The sequence below is a fragment of the Molossus molossus genome, unplaced genomic scaffold, assembly GCF_014108415.1.
Source record: "Molossus molossus isolate mMolMol1 unplaced genomic scaffold, mMolMol1.p scaffold_m16_p_11, whole genome shotgun sequence".
Lineage (NCBI taxonomy): Eukaryota > Metazoa > Chordata > Mammalia > Chiroptera > Molossidae > Molossus > Molossus molossus.
The window spans coordinates 43,490,741-43,508,530 of NW_023425346.1; the positions used below are offsets into that span (position 1 = coordinate 43,490,741).

The 17,790-nt window shown below is 36.2% G+C and overlaps 1 protein-coding gene across 18 annotated transcripts in view; it reads left to right on the forward strand.

Annotated features, from left to right (window-relative positions):
• SLC4A10 (solute carrier family 4 member 10) overlaps positions 1-17,790 on the forward strand; it is a 276,010-nt gene that overhangs the window by 189,493 nt on the left and 68,727 nt on the right. For all 18 annotated transcript variants that reach the window (XM_036253310.1, XM_036253298.1, XM_036253312.1 and 15 more), the window contains 5 exons: positions 4,340-4,486; positions 10,866-10,966; positions 13,947-14,121; positions 14,683-14,816; positions 15,218-15,463. In XM_036253310.1, coding sequence (XP_036109203.1) covers positions 4,340-4,486; positions 10,866-10,966; positions 13,947-14,121; positions 14,683-14,816; positions 15,218-15,463 — 803 coding nt within the window. The remainder of the gene's footprint in view (positions 1-4,339; positions 4,487-10,865; positions 10,967-13,946; positions 14,122-14,682; positions 14,817-15,217; positions 15,464-17,790) is intronic.

The window sequence follows — 17,790 nt, forward strand, 5'->3', positions numbered from 1 at the left end:
CTATTTTTCTTTATACACTTTCCACCATCCAACAAACTATATACGCACTGATATTGTTTTCCATCTCCTCCCTCCCACTAAAATGTAAGTTCCACGAGGGAATGGTTTTGTTCACTGCTCTATCCCTAGCACATAAATGCTTCGATAAATATTTACTGAATGTTCAGAGCTCATGGTTTTAGCAGGAAAAAGGCATTAAACAACTAATTATATAATTAAAATTGTAATTATAGTGAAAGCCATCAAAAAGAAGGACAAGATGTTAGAGGGGTATTGACAAAATATCTAATCTCCTTTGAGAGGGAATCAGAGGCTTCTGAGGAAGTCAGATGTATGTTGAAATCAGGATGTTGGATTAGCTAGACAAACAGAGGAGAGAAGAGCAATTTAAAGTAATTAAATTATTGGGAAAATTGGTAATAGGAAATCAATAATAAAACTGTAATTAATAATTAATTAATTAATCAATTAATTTTTATATCCTCACTCGAGGACATTATTTCCATTTTTTTTTTTTTTGTTCAGATAGAGAGGGAGGGAGGGAGGGAGAGAGAGAGAGAGAGAGAGAGAGAGAGAGAGAGAGAGAGAGACATTGATGTGAAAGGGACACTTGGAGTGGTTGCCACCCGCACAACTCCAACCAGGGCCGGGGACAAACTGCGACCGAGGTACGTGCCTTTAGTGGGAACCCAACCTGAGTCTCTCTGGACCGCAGGCCGATGCTCTAACTGCTAAGCCAAACCGGCCAGAGCTAATTAATTAATTTTAAAATATGTTTTTATTGAATTTTTTTTTTAGAGAGAGAAAGGGAGAGGAGATAGAAACATCAATGTGAGAGAGAAACATTGATCGGCTGCCTCCTGCACGCCCCCTACTGGGGATCATGTCCGCAACCCAGGCATGTGCCCTGACAGGGAATGGGACCAGGACCTCTCAGTCCATGGGATGGCGCTCATTCCACTGAGCCACACCAACTGGGCTATTAATGAATTTATTTTTTGATGGTAATGACAACACTTTATTTTTCACCTAGTTTTTTTTTTCTTTTTATTGAATTTATTAGATGACACTGGTTAACAAAATTATACAGGTTTCAGGTGCAGAATTCTACAACACAGTATCTGTACACTGCATTGTGTGTTCACCACCCTAAGTCAAGTCTCTGTCTATCAGTCCATCACCATTTATCCCTCTATTCCTTCCACCACCTACTCACCCCCTACAACCACCATGCTGTTATCCCTGTTCATGAGTTTTTTCTGTCTCTCTCCTTTTTTTGCTCAATCCCTTCACCCCCCCCAAACCCCTCCCCCTGACCAATGCCAGCCCCCTCTCTATGAGTCTGTCTCTGTTTTGATTGTTAGTTCATTTTGTTCATTAAATTTCACATGTAAGTGAAATCATTTGGTACTTGTCTTTCTCTGATTGGCTTATCTGTCACAAAGAGTAAGATTTCTTTTTGATTTTTTTTTTATGGTCTAGTAATATTCCATTGTGTAAATGTATCATAGCTTTTTTATTCACTCATCTACTGATGGACACTTGGGCTGTTTCCAAGTATTGACTGTTGTATATAATGCTACAGTGAACATAGGGGTGCATTTATTTGTTCAAATCCGTGTTTCTGTTTTCTTCAGATATATTCTCAGAGGTGGAATCATAGTTCTATTTTTAATTTTTGAGGAAATTCTATACTGTTTTCCACAGTGGCTGTACAAGTCTGAATTTTACTTTAAGATCAAACAAATTGTGATATCTGTATTTTTGAGGAGCTTTAGAATACCAGGGAATCAGCTATTTCTGGATGAATTTGGACATTCATCTATCTAAAGCAAGTATAAGATCACGCGATCTCTTGAAGCAATTTTTAAATGAAATTAAATCAAGAAAGATTTTAAGAGAGTGGCTATTAGTAGAGGAAGGGTAAAGCAGCTAAACTCTCATTAGGATTAAGGACATTTGCGATTCTTAATGTTCAAATTAGAACGTCTCATGGTCATATATAAAGATTTTTAGAAGAGGATAGATATTCTGAGCTATAAACTTAGTGATTTATGGCAGGAAAAATCTGTGCTTTCATATTTTAAAATTTTTTTCTCAAAATACAACTAAACCATTAATATATAATTGATGTCTTCATATTATTCTAAGCAAAGACTGTGTACTTATCACACCAATGATTTTTGTGTGAAATGTTCTTAGTTGGCAGGTAAAGAAAAAGCCTTTGAGTATCATCATCACTTCTTCAGTAGTTTAGAATCTCAAACCAGAAACTAAAACAAATGGCCTAAAAATAGAATAGAATATTTGAAAGTACAATTTTTTTTTGGTAAATTTTGGGAAGTTTGATTACTGTAATATATGTTAACATAAAGAACAATACAGTAGTCCCATGCCCTGCCTCTGTGGCTCAGTGACTGAGTGTTGACCCATGCACTAAGAGATCACCAGTTCGATTCCCGGTCAGGGCACATGCCCAGGATATGGACCCGATCCCTGAGTGGGGGGCATGAAAGAGGCATCCAATTGATGTTCTCTCTCATCGATGATTCTCTCTCTCTCTCTCTCCCTCTCTCTTCTTCTCTCTCTAAAAAATCAATAAAGAAAAAAATTTTTTAAAAAAGAATGATACACTAGTCCCAAACCTCAAATATTTGTTCCATTTCCTATTATATAAAATACAAAAAGTGTCAGAAATATTTATATTATGTTTAGTGTAAATTTATTTTTATTTTTATTTCACCTACTTATTATATTAAGTGTACCATTCCTCTGCATGCTAGTAAGGAGAGATTAGGTGTGCTGCAGGAATAACCAACTACAATCTCTGTGGCTTAATACAGCCAGGATTTATTTCTATCATGCTGTGTGTCCATCACAAACTGGCAGAAAGGCTCTGCTAATTATAGTCATTCAGGCCCTTGGAAGCTCAAGCTCGACCTGGCAGACAAAAGGCTATGTGATAAATCATACATTGGTGCTCATAACTTCCACCAGCAAGTGACATATATATATACCTAATTGGAACATACTTAATCGTAACATCGAAGGCAAGGACAGCAATCCTACTCTGAAAACCTGTGGTATCTGTTAATAGCCTAAATGACCACCACAGTGTGTGTGTGTGCGTGTGTGTGCATGTGTGTGCGTGTGTGTGCATGTGTGTGTGTGTAAATGTAGCTCATATTTTGAATACTTTCTAAACTTTATAGATATTATATATAAGAAAATTCTATTTTATAACCTTATTATTTGATAATTAAAATAAGATTCTCCTTTTAAATTAATTTATGTATGCCAGGGTATAAATGTTGCTAAAATATCTAATACAGTCTATAAATTTTTGTCTCTATTTTAAACAAGGGTATCTTAAAAAAAATAAAAATTAAAATAACTAAACAAGGGTGTCTTTTAGGTTGTTTGATTTGTCACACATAAATAACCCTTGTCAAACTTGAATCACTTATTCTAGTTTAAATAGCTTTCTTCTGTGGGGGCTAAAAAAAACCCAAAAAACATTAATACCTTTCCTCTCGCCTTCTAAGTTTTTCTAGGCTGGGCTAATAACCAAATCAATAGAGACTCATGAACAGGAAAAAAATTAAAGCTTAATCCATGTGCATGAGGGAATTCACCTAGGAATGAAAATTCCAAAAACAGTGGAATAGCATTGGGTATCTAAGATATTTTTGTACAAAGGAGAAAGGGGGGTGGGGTGGGAACAGGGTATTCGATTTCAGAAGTGAGAATGGGTTATTTACAGGTAGTTGAGGAATTCAAAACACACGTGGCAAAAGAATCCTTGCTAGGTGACTCAGAAACAATGGGACATGGGTATCCAGCTACCAGGCACCTTGCTAAGCCCTCTTGTTCACCACACTTCATTCAAATTTGTCTAAAGTGGCACCCTAAGATCTTCCTGAAGCACGTTTCTCTCTCTGAATCTCTTGGGCAGAAAAGGGGGAAGGACCAAAGTTTCTTTCTGAGTCTTTTGTTTCTTAACAAATAGCTTAAAATCAACATCTCCAACAAAGTAGCTTAAGGTGTGTGTGTGTGGGGGGGGGGGGGGGCTGGCAGAATTCTGGTCCAGTCACTTCCATCCTCCTGTCCCTTACTCTTGCCTCCAGAAATTTCTACCTTTATTCTAGCATTCTGAGAAAAATACATACATCTGTGGGCATTTATATAGTAAACTAAATTATAATATTTTACATGAAAATCTTCTATTTCTTCAAATTATATAATCTCATGTGAGATAACTGGGAAATGAAAACGCTGAACACACTAAGATTCTATAAATTTTTTGAATCTATCAGTGATATTTCTTTTCCTTCTATAGGTATTTCATGACGTTGCTTACAAAGCTAAAGATCGTAATGACTTGGTATCAGGAATTGATGAATTTCTGGATCAGGTTACTGTTCTCCCTCCCGGAGAATGGGATCCAAGCATTCGTATAGAGCCTCCCAAAAATGTGCCTTCCCAGGTATGTATACTCGAAAATACTCCTAAAAATCCCACCTTCTTTTTTGTCTTTTAAATACATCTACCCAAATAACATAACCTGTCAAAAGGATTGAAATGATTTAATTATAACCTCTGTGATATTGTGCTCTCAAATAAGAAATATATATTTGGCACTCCTCCAGTTCTGTCACAGAGTCCCTAAAACCTGTGAAATGTCCTGTGATGAGAGCAACAGAACTATTTGTTATGTTAAGAAGGTGGCTTTTGGAACTCACTTAAGGATGGGAGCTGATGGCCAGTGAAGCCCACCTTGTTGGTTAGAGGGTTGGGATGTTAAGTTTCACCCTCCCAGCTCTGAGGAGGGGAGAGGTGCTGGAGATTGAGTTCAGTCAGCAGTGGCCATGGTTTCATCAGTCATGCCTATGTAATGAAGCCTCCATAAAACTCCAAAGGTTGGGGTTTGGAGAGCTTCAAGGTTGGTGAACACATGGAGATTGAGGAGAGTCATGCACCCAGCGAAGACATGAAGCTCCTTGCCCTTTCCCTATTCTTGCCTATACATCGCTAACATCTGCTGTCCTGAGTTATATCCTTTTATAATACACCGGTGTTCTAGTCAATCACATGTTTGTCTGAGTTCTGTGAGCTGCTCTGTCAAATTAGTTGAAATCCAAGGAATGGGTCTTGGAAACCTGAGCTCGCAAGTGGTGTCTAAAGTGGGGGCTGAGGTGAGGGGACAGTCTTGTAGGACTGAGCCCTCAACATGTGGTTCTGATGCTATCTCTAAGGAAACAGTGTGAGGATTGAGTTGAATTGTAGGACACACAGCTGGTACCTGGAGCATTGCCTGGTAGTGTTGTGAACCCCCGTTCCATCCATAGTGGAATTAGTACCAGAACATATTTAACTTCTAAAAAGGCAGGGGCATGAAGTTACAAAGTCTTCCTTGATTTTATCCAACACACCACACTGAGAAACTCAGTGTTTTGATGATATGCTACTAAATCAAACAGTCCCATATCCCCGGAAAGACTTTAGACTCACTTTAAAACATATTATACTGGAGGAATATTACATTTTTAATAAAGATATAAAATATGGCTTAAGAAAAAGCCCATTATTGTGTTCTTATATTCTGACGCATCACTTTGAAGTTAGCAAGTATTTGGGAAATTCAAAGGCATGGCTTAGTCTTATTCCTATTACATAGAAAACTTCCTGTTACTGCTAATCATATTGGGAAATTTTTTAAATTAAAATTCTTATGTTTATATTACCTTGGCATGGGCATATGGCATAAAAGTTGTAAAAATTCAGCCTGTAAAAATCTAATGTGCATTTACCTTCTCTCTCTCTCATATATTATAATACACACACCAAAAGATAGAAACAAAGACTGTTGCTATTATTTGGGTCATTTTCTTATTGCAGGCATGACTTTGTTGAGAGCAGGGGCCAAATGTTTGTTAAGCCCACGCCTCATAGTGCCACCTCTGTTTCTACTGAATCAGCCTCTGACAACTGTCTCGGTTGTCATCTAGTCAGCCTTGGCTTTGGCTCTTGTTCCTGTGGAGTCCAGCCTGGTCTGACTTGACTAGACTAGTTGAAGTAACAGATGGCTTAATTGACCCACCCCTGGACATAGAAGTTTTTCCAGTTAGCCAGACATGTGCAAATGAGCAAGTATACCACTCAAACATGAGTGTTTACAAAAAAAGTCATCTAAGTCCCACTATCGATTTAAGGAAAATAAATTGACATTTGTCCCATTTCTCTATTTTCATTCTGAAGTCATTTTATAACATTAAAGATAATGTTTTTTCTCAGCAATTAAAATTTTGTCATTCTATAACTGCAGCCACATAGGTTCAGTTGATCTACTACTAAAATAAAAGAAGTTGCTTAAGGAGTAATTTTAAGGGTTATCATTGTCTTATTTTTTTTACTTATATACATTTTTGCACTTACAAAAGTAGAAAAGGCAATATAATGCTTCAAGAAGTACTAAGAAACTTAATTGATGTTATTTGGAAAATGTAATGAAAATATAAATACATTTAGATTGAGACTTTAAAAGTCACTTTTTAATACCAGTTAGTTTTCTTTTCTTTTTTTAAATAACAGTTTTTCAAACATTAAAACTAAAGGCAAGCAGTTTTTAAAACACTTTGCCTTTGAGGAATGGTGTTATTGAGGCAAGTTGAAGCAGGGAGCTCTGTATTTTTAAAATTATTTTTATGAGACTCTATCAGAATGTATTACATATTGGGAGGCAGAAGTAGAAAGAACACTGAGTTAAGAATCAAGGTCCCTGGGTTCTGCTATTGTCTATTTGTACAACCTTGAACATATATTCTAACCTCTCTGTACTGATACATCAGCATGTCCAACAGAACTTTCTGCAAGAACAGATATTTTCTATATCTATGATATATAATAAGCCAAGACATTGTTGAGCACTAAAAATGTGCCTACTGCAACTGAGGAACTGAATTTTAAACTTTAATTAACTTACATTTAAGTAGGCACATGTTTTTAGAGGCTATCATATTAGACAGCACAGTTTGGTATAATGAGTTTTAATTAGAGATGTGCTGTATGCTTTTGTATGGCATTAGCATTTTTAATGTATGTTGTAATTGAATAACATACTATGAAACTATGTTTTCTTTACTGGATGGGGCAAAATGAATTCAAATATATTAAGCACTCTGACTCTATACTTGTTCAAATAATACTTTCCCCCATGGGATAATGTCCATGGCTTTTATTCTTTGAAATGTATAAATAATGGCATTTTAAATACTTTTCCCTTTTAGTTAAGAGAAGACTAACTGGTCACCTCAAGCGATGACCCTGAAAATATCATTAAAACTTGTATCAGTCCTTTTGTACACCCTCAACTTCTTTGCTTTTCTCTCATGCCATTTACTTGATTGTCAAAACTACAGCCCTGTGTGAATTGAGCTCTTTAGTCTGTACCTGCACTGGTAGAGCTGAATGTGGCTGAAGGAAAACATCTAATTACACTGTCTGATCTCACATAACTTTTGACCACATACCTCAAGTGGACCCTTAATGTTGCAAGTTCATCAGGGTACCTGAGTTCAATCATTCTCTTTAGATGACATTTCACACCTGCTTTCCTCAAACCCTCATCACATCCTTTCTGACCTTCACTATCAGATGTTGACTGACTTTCTACTTCCCTGAGAACTATGAAATGATTAAAAGAGAATTTCCACAGACTCCTACCACCACACCTATCCACCTGCCAGCATCTGCACCCACATACTCTACCTCTCATATAATACTCCTGATGAATGTATCCAAAGCCTTCTACCTGTGCACTAGGTCCCATCTCTTCACACCTACTCAGACATTCACCAATTCTCCTCTTTCTTCCCTGTATCATCAATTCTTTTGTTCTGTATTATATCATCTAATTATCATACAGAATTATTAATTTTATATCTTAAAACAGAATTGTCAATATTGCTGCCACTGCAACCAAATGCCACAGAAGCATTCTCTGTACTACCTACCTCCAATTCCTCTCCTCCAATTTTCTCTTAAACCTACTCAAATGAGTCTTTTGTTTCTATTCATTTCATTTATATTACTTACATGAAGGTCACCAAAGATCTCTACAATGCAAAATTCTATGGTTAGTTCTCAGTCTGCATTTTATTTAGCTTATCACTCAGCAGCAATTGTCAGAGTGATAATTCTTTGATATACTTTCTTTGCTTGGCTCCAAAATACCACACTCCTGGTTTTCATTCCTTTCCAGTCTCCTTTCCTGGTTCCTACTCTTCTCTCTGAAGTGATGCAGGACTTAGTTCATAGACATATTCTCTCCTCTATACTTATTTTCTTGTTACTATCTTCCAATTTTATAGCTTTAAATCCTCTCTCAAATATATTTTCACCTTGGACTTGAGAAAGTTATTTATCAAAATGCCTACCCTGTGTCTCCACTTAGACATTTTATGGTTATCTAAAACTTAACCTGTCCTAAGTTTGCACTGAATTGTAGACTGTCTTATTTCTGTACCTGTACACATCTTTGCATTTATCTTAGAAAAGTCAATATAATGCACTCTGAAGTAAATAAGAAACAGATCTTTTATTAAATTCTGTTCCATCTATACCTTCTCTTGTTGGTAGGACTGACTCAATATTGCAGTTTTGCTAACTCCACATTCAAGCCTCCTCACTGGTCTTGTTTCTACCCTCGGCCCCTAGAATCTGTTCTCAACACAGTAGCCATGATCCAAGTTAGATCATACTGCTCCTTTCCCCCAAACCCTACATCAGTTCCTCATTTCACTGAGAATTAAAACCAGTATTTGCAATGGTCTATCAAAACCTCCACAGTCTGGCCTCCCTTTACCTCTCAGGAGTCATCTCCTACTTTCTTCCTTGCTTGCTCCTCTCCAACCATAAGGGCCTCTTTGCTCCTTGTTCTTGGAACCTATAGCCACACTCCTGCCTCAATTCTGTCCCGTTGGCTATTCTCTCTGTCTGACTATCCCCCTGTTATTCTTGTGGATAATCCCCTGACTAGCTCAAGTTTTTCCCACATGGCAGTTTCTCACTGATCCTGCCTGACCACTGTATTTATAATTGCCACTCCCTCCTCCCCACCACCCACCCTGTACCTCAAAACCTCCTTACTCTGATCTAAAGTTTCATTTTTCCATTGCTTTCGATCTTTCTAACACACTGTAGAATTAATTTATTAATTTGCTTATTGTTTGACTTTTCCATTAGAATGTAAGCTCCATAGTCCTGAATTGTCCACTGGTCATATAGTGGTGGGGACTAGTACCCAACACAAATACTCTGAATAAAGATTTGTTGATTGAATTAATAAATTGTGTAATTTGAGTAGTCAGATATCTGCTCACCAACTGATTTGTTTTAAAACATCAAAATATGTGTTTCTGAACAAAATTATTTTCTATATTATTTCTCAGAATATTCATTGGTACTGTTCATACAAACTTCTCTTTTCAAACATATCCCCCCTTACTACAAAATGAACACTTCTTGAGGAAAGGGGCCCTTTAGACTGGAAAATATCCTTCATGGTTTATCATTGGTTTTGGCAGTGTATAGACTTTTCCATTGCAAAACAATGGAATTAACTTATCCAGTAAGGGATAATTCCCGAAAAGACTGGAAGCTAAGAAATGTTTCCCTAGGTGATTATTGGTTAGTGAGCCCTAACCTGCTACCTTGGGGCATCAGGATGACACTTCAACCAACTGAGCCATTTGACCAGGGCTGAGGATCACTCTTAAAGCCCCTTTCTAGTGTATGCTAATAATTTCCCTGTAAAGGCAGTTCCTCTCTTAGCTGACAGAAATCCTTTCTCTTATCTTTTCACTTCAGCTCATTGTATCTATTCATGTTTCTGGGAAATTGTAAAAATATTAAGCAATACCCTTTCCTATATTTTGTGCATTTCTAAACCTATTTTTCTCATGTTTTAAACCTGTATTATTTTATCTAAATGTCCATTGTACATCAGATCCTTTGTCCTTCATGTTTACACTAAACATAAAGAACACGTTTACACTATTTTGGAATGGCAGTCAAGTAAACTTCTAATTGCACCACTTAAAATATTTTTATAATCTTTTAGGCACTTCTGAATATATCGATGTGCTCTAAGATCACAAAAAGATAGGGTTTTTATGGTTTTCCAATATTTCTGTCGCTGACGAATGTAGGTGGAATGGACCTTTGGGAAAACAGTACTTATATGAACCTCAGTTAATTTATCATTGGCTCAGTTAGAAGCTCCCTTTTGCAATAGTCTGATTTCTATGAGTTAGAAAGGACCATATTATAAATCATTCGTTAGGTGGGAAGATATCAGCCAGAATCAAAGAGGGAAATACACCTAAAAAATAGCTAAAGATAATAAATAATGTGTTATTGAATAGTTGAACTATTCCAGGCATATTACACTACCATAACTAACACCTCCTCACCCCAACCTGCCCTAGCCCTGGTCTGTCAGTCTCCTTCTCTAATTTCTTCCTTTTTTGTTTTCCATAGCTTTATCTCTGCCTGACAATTATAGGTTAATTTTTTTTGTCTTCTCTAATAGAATGCTTTTTCTTGCTCACCTTTGCATCTCTAGCATCCATAACAATAAATGCCACACACTAGGCACTCAATAACTATGAAAGAATGAATAAATGCCTAAAACCCCATTTAATTCTCACAATCACATTAATGCGTGTGAAGCTTTTAGAAACTAGTTAAGTTGCTGGAGGTCACACAGCAAATAAGTAACAACGCTTGGATTCTTAGCTACTCTGCATATTGCCTCAAGGGAAGAATTATGGTTTTATTTATAACAGCACCTGATTTTCCAACAGGAGAAGAGGAAGATTCCTGCTGTACCAAATGGAACAGCAGCTCATGGGGAAGCGGAGCCCCACGGAGGACACAGTGGACCTGAACTCCAGCGAACAGGAAGGTTAGTGAAAGCATTTGTGTGGGACTTCAAAGACCAAACGTTATAGTGTTGTGTGTCAGGAATGGCTGTTTTGAAATCTCACTTTTAAAAAATACTTTGAATATCTGTTCGTTGGAGGTAAAAATGCCAATTTTATTTCTCTGTATTTACTAGTGATTGTCATTACTATTAAGTCAGAGCAGTGTTTACATCATTCCATTTTATCTTACCCAGTCTTTCATTTTCCTGTGTATGAAATGCATTCACAGATTCTTAGAATGAATAAGAAATCTGTCAGTTGCCCCTTCCAAAAGAGCCTGTTGAAAGCTTCAAGTTCAAGATGGAAATAAAAATAAATACCAAGAACTCAGTCTTGTAGACTCCATCTCATTACATGCAAGTAGGATGTATATAATAGTATTTTTTATTTTTATGGTTGTAATTTGAAAGAGCTATATGATTTATTTTTCTAATCACACATTTTTGACGAGATGAAAGCTTCAATTTATTTCTTAAAATGGTTCTTTATGGTTTTTTGACAGCTTGTCTCTCTCCCAGCAATGTGTGAGCAGAAAATCAGAAACCCTTGGGTGGGTCTCTCCTCAGAGAATATGTGCACACAGCCTCCATTATAATGGAAGGAGATTGCAAAGGCTTTGCAGGATTATGCTCCCTACCCCCCAAGGCCATTTCCTGGACGGCTTTCACTGTTTTCTAAACTGACTTTCCAGTTTCTAACAACTCTGTGCATTTCAATTCTCCTCTGTTCCTTCCCTTTCTCTTTCTTTGTTTCCGAGGAAATGTCCTTTAACGTCCTCCTCAGGCTTATACCTAATTTGAAATGGTTCAGACAAATATTTCCTTTTACTAGAAGCATTGTTACTCTTTCTGCTTGCTTTCATATTTTCAAATGCTGTCTTTTTACTTTTGTTGGTAATATTTTTCTCTCTCTCAGGTGTAACGTGCCATGTAGCTTAAATTTTTTTCGAAGTTCACTTTTCCTTACTGCTTCCTAAATCCTCCCAGGTCACCATATCCGGTATCTTCGCTTGTCCAGAGTTCTTCCACAGATTCTGTTGCTGACATGGCTTGAAGTATCCATTACTCATCTGCTCTACTGGAGTTGCTGGTGTACATCTGGGCTGCTCTTGCACTGTTCTCTGTAATGACCTCCCACTTCCGGATTTAGATTTTTGCTGCGAAAAACACATTTATTACACAGTAATATAAGAGCTATTTAGACTAATGTGTGCTCTAATAAGTACAACGGTCTAATAGAAAAGTGCTATCAAACCGATAAATATTAACTGCTAATTAATATTTCATAACCACCTCAAATTCTGTTGGGGATTAGGTGGGATATAAATGATAAATGAATGAATAGACTAATAAATTAAATATACTTTGAATAATGACTTTGACAAATTAACAAATCATTCAGAAATGATACCTCAAATTTAATGCCTCAAATTTAATACCTCAAATGATACCTCAAAACACAGGTAGAAGATCCTAAGATGATGATGGTGATGATGAGTGTGTGTGTGTGTGTGTGTGTGTGTGTGTGTGTGTGAGAATGTCACAGGTTCTCTGCAAGGGTCTGAGTTTCAATTGTCCTTTTTATTTTTCAATTGAAAACTGACCCTCTTGACCTCTCCTATTCCATATCCCTTTGATCGAAGTAGTCACTAGGAAAACAGAGTGATTCTATCACTCACATAATAGTGACAAAGTTACTGATATGTTACTATTTTGTTCATGTCAGTGAGATCAAGGAAATGAAAAATAGTCAAAATTTTCTGTTATACTGAAGATGTATATTTTATAAGGCAAAGTAAATCTGTTTCTCAAGAGCACAGTCATTTTTGAGGTGGACCATTAGATTGCAAATGAATATTCCTATTTGGAAAACAAATAACAAAAGTTTGATATTTTTCCATAAATATTTCCCATTAAGTATATCAGCATACTGGCAGTATATTGGAACATAATAGGTTTTTTTTTAACCTTCATGTAGGAATTTAACCATAGTTGTATTCATTTTAATATGGTATCTTTATTCCATGGAGCACAAAGAACTTTCAGTAGTCAAGTGTTAAGTCTGCATATTATTATTAAATGTTCAAAGAATGAGAATACCTATTCATTAATATTCTTACTCTTAGTATATCAAAATATTTTAGTCCTCAAATTTTAGACAGCATTTCATAGTTCAATACTATTTATCTCCCCTACCTAAAATGCTCTTTCAAGTGTTTCAGTTTGGCTATGGATGTATTTGAAAAAAATGAATTTATACTAAGTAAGGTTATTATTGTCTTGTGAATGACAGACATTGGAATATATTTAGGAAAAATGGGTCCAAATCGTTGGTTATAAGGTCCTAGTTGCCTTTGCCTGATGTTGCAAACAGCTGTGGAAACTCTGTGTCTCTTTCAAAGGCCTTGTAGGTGTCTGCCCCGAACAATGTCTGGTGAGGGTCTTTTTGTTTTTGGAGGAGAGAGTAGGTAACTGGGGCCATGTTTCAACACTGCTTTTTGCTTTAGGCCGATGTTCACTATTGGGAGTATACAAAAGTCAGTTTACCCTGCCTCCGTCACTTGCTGCTATGCTAAATAAAATGTAAGCGATTAGAAAAAAACAATTGCGAGTAGTAGGCCTGAGTTTAGGTGTGGGTTGATGTAGAAATGGGACAGAAATTATAGAATAATTCTAAATCTCATTATTTGAAATTTGATTGATGAACAGCTCTGAACCTTGTTTGAGAGGACTTGGGATAATTTTTGGTCACTGACACACTATTTGGTTAGGAAATGAGGAAACACAGTGGTGCAAAGCCACCCCTGTAGAACATGGTAATGAAATGTAGCAGGTTAATATTGAGTCTCAGCTCAGCTGATGGAAAACCGGTACTGGGACCTGGCAACAAAGCTAATGAGCATTTTGATTTGTATGTTTTTTTATATTTGGATTTCACTATTGTGTTTCCCCCCTGTCTTAGGATTTTTGGGGGACTTATTTTAGATATCAAAAGAAAAGCTCCATACTTCTGGAGTGACTTCAGAGATGCTTTCAGCCTGCAGTGCTTAGCATCTTTTCTGTTTCTCTACTGCGCGTGTATGTCTCCTGTCATCACATTTGGAGGACTGCTGGGAGAAGCCACTGAAGGTCGTATAGTATGTATTATGCTTTATCTGAACTTTGAAATTAATCAGTGTTTAAGATTCATAGTTAGATCAGTGAGCATTTAATTTTGGATTCCCTTTACGAAGAGAGATTTGATATATGGCCTGGCAGATAACTTCATATGTATTTCCTGGAGGGCTAGTGGGACTGGTAACCTGGAAATGGAGTATCTCAAAACAATTAATTCTGATCTCATCTCTGGCTCCCATCCTAGGCTAGTTTTAGGCTGTTTTTCTTACCTCACACGAGGCCCACCACCCATTTATATAAGCCATGCTTCTATCCACACACTTATCATAAAATATGTAAACTCTTAGTAAGCAAAAGAAAAGTGAGATAAGGAAGGTGGCAAAGAAATATCCCTAGTCACTTCCATTTATTTTCTGCTAACCACCTGTCTCTTTAATCTTCTATCCCACATCTTACCCGAGGTTGCTAGGATTCTCATAGCAAAGGAAAAAGAATATACCCATGTGTTTAAAATGTTTCTCCCTAGTTATAAAGGCTACCTGTACAGCTTAGATAATGAAATAATTTATATCTCTACACAGAGTGCAATCGAATCTCTCTTTGGAGCATCCATGACTGGGATAGCCTATTCTCTCTTTGGCGGACAGCCTCTTACCATATTAGGCAGCACAGGACCAGTTTTGGTGTTTGAAAAGATTTTGTTTAAATTTTGCAAGTAAGTGTTATATACTTTTGGTCCTTAGTCCCTTTCTATTTTTCTACTGTATTTATACTTCTCCCAATACTGCATTTGGAGGTCGACTGGGACGGCTGGAAGTGGCTGATTTGAATCAGTTTGCCATTTCTGCCTCTTCCTGAAGATAAAAGAAAACGAAAAGATTTGTGTATAATGTTTTGTGATGTTTGTAAAATATTATATTTAGTTCTCAACACTGAGAAGCCCTGTGAGTTTTATTCCCTCTGATGTTCCCTTTAGACAGTCTTGAGTTTAGGTACTCATGGGACGAGAAGTCTGTTTACTTTCACTTCATGAATTGGACTTATTTCCATCTGTTAAAAATGGTGGCAAGCTGCTCTGAAATGACTTTCTGTCTACTATTCTTTTTCTCCTCCTAGAGAATACGGGCTGTCATACCTGTCTTTAAGGGCTAGTATCGGACTTTGGACTGCAACCCTGTGTATCATACTTGTGGCCACTGATGCGAGCTCCCTTGTTTGCTATATCACCCGGTTTACTGAAGAAGCTTTTGCTTCTCTTATTTGCATCATTTTCATTTATGAAGCCCTGGAGAAGTTGTTTGAACTCAGTGAATCATATCCAATCAACATGCATAATGATTTGGAACTGCTGACACAATACTCGTAAGTACTATTTCCCCTGTTGGCTGTGGGGCTTTTCTTTCTACAAATACTGCTATTGTTATAAGAAATATGAGGATGTTACTCAGCAGATAGAGTGCCTTAAATTGATTCATGACCTAAATTCTGGATTCTCAGAGTGGAACAGGGTTTTATTTTATTTTATTTTTATCCTCACCCAAGGACATTTTTTTCAATAAGGTGAAAGAGATTCAGTGGGTCTCAATTGTATTAGACTGATGTTTAAAAATATGATAAAAACATAAACAAAAATCACTGAATTGAAATGTAATATTACTTTTGGAACTTGTGACATTTATGATAGAAGTACTCAGGTATTGCCTGTGGAAGATAATACACAGTTTAGGATTAAAAATACGACCAGATCTATTGCTCTTTCTAGTTTTAGTATGCTAGTAGTTTAGAATTTCTCTAAGGCTGTATTTATATACTGTATGTGGATATTATATTTGTCCTTTCTTGAGGATTTTGGGTTGCATTTGTATATACAATTGTATACAACAAATGTTTGAAGCAATATGTTCAGGCAGTTATAACCTGTGCATCAATCACCTGTGCTCTTATTAGCTACTTAGATGTGGCCCCAAATGTTTTGAAGATTTATTACCTTTCTTTGTTATTAGAAGTTGAAATTAGAACAAAATACTGCAATGTTATAATGTTGTTAAGGAAGGTGTAGTGAATAGGGCTAAAAATAATATAATTTTATTTATTCATTTTTCAATTACAGTTTATATTCAATATTATTTTGTATTAGTTTCAAGTTAGTGGTTAGACAATCATGTATTTTACAAAGTAATCCCCTCAATATTTCAAGTAACCATCTGGCACCATACCTAGTTATCATAAAATTATTGACTATATTCCCTAAGCTGTAGTTGACATCCCTGTGACTTTTTTGTATCCACCAATTTGTACTTCTTAATCCCTTCACCTTTTTCACCCAGACCTCCAACCTCAGTCCCCTCTGGCACCATCAGTCTGTTCTTTTGAATTAGTATTTTGGTTTTTTTTGGATATATTCCCAGTAGTGGAATCACTGGGTCATAGGCAGTTCCATTTTTAATCTTTTGAGGAACCCCAGTGCTGTTTTCCACAGTGGCTGCACCAATCTGCATTCCCACCAACAGTGCATGAGGGTTCCCTTTTCTCCACATCTTCTCCAGCACTTGTTTGTTGATTTATTGATTATAGCCATTCTGACAGGTGTGAGGCGATATCTCATTGTGGTTTTAATTTGCATTTCTCTGATGATTAGTGACTTTCAGAATCTTTTCATATGTCTATTGATCATCTGTATGTCCTCTTTGAAGAAGTGTCTATTCAGATCCTCTGCTCATTTTTTAATTGAAGTGCTTGTTTTTTTGCTGTTGAGTTATGAGTTATTTAAAAATTTTGGATATTAACTCTTACAAGATGTATTATTGGTGAATATCTTTCCTTGTTCAGTAGGTTACCTTTTTGGTTTTTATGGTTTTCTTTGATGTGCAAGACATTTTTAGTTCAATGTAGTCCCATTTGTTTATTTTTTTTGTTTGTTTCCTTTGCCCAAGGAGATAGATCAGAAAAAATATTGCTAGAGAAATGTCCAAGATTTTACCACCCGTTTTCTTCTAAGATTTTTATGGTTTCAAGCCTAACATTAAAATCTTTAATCCATGTTAAGTTTATTCTTGTGAATGGTGTAAGAAGGTGGTATCTGTCCAATTTTACCAACACAGTTTATTGAATAAACTGTTTTCCCCATTGTATGTTGTTGCTTTCTTTGTCATATATTAATTGACCATGTAGATGTGGGTCTATTTCTAGACTCTCTATTTTATTCCATTGATCTATTTGTCTGATTTTATGTTAGTACCATGCTGTTCTGATTACTGTAGCCTTGTAGTATAGTTTGATATCAGGTAACGTGATACCTCCAACTTTGTCCTTCTTTCTTAAGATTGCTGTGGCTATTCATGGTCTTTTGTGGTTCCATATAAATTTATAGATTATTTGTTCTAGTTCTGTGAAAAATGCCATTGGTATTTTGATAGGAATTGCATTGAATCCATAGATTGCTTTTGGTAGTATGGACATTTTAATGATATTAATTCTTCCTATCTATGAGCATGGTATAAGCTTACATTTATTTGTACCTTCTTCAGTTTCTTTCTTGAATGTCTTATAATTTTCCAGGTCTAGATATTTTACCTCCTTGGCCAAATGTGTTCCTAAGTATTTTTTGATGTAATTATAAATGGGATTGTTTTCTTAATTTCTCTTTCTGATAATTCATTATTTGTGTATAAAAAATGCAACTAATTTCT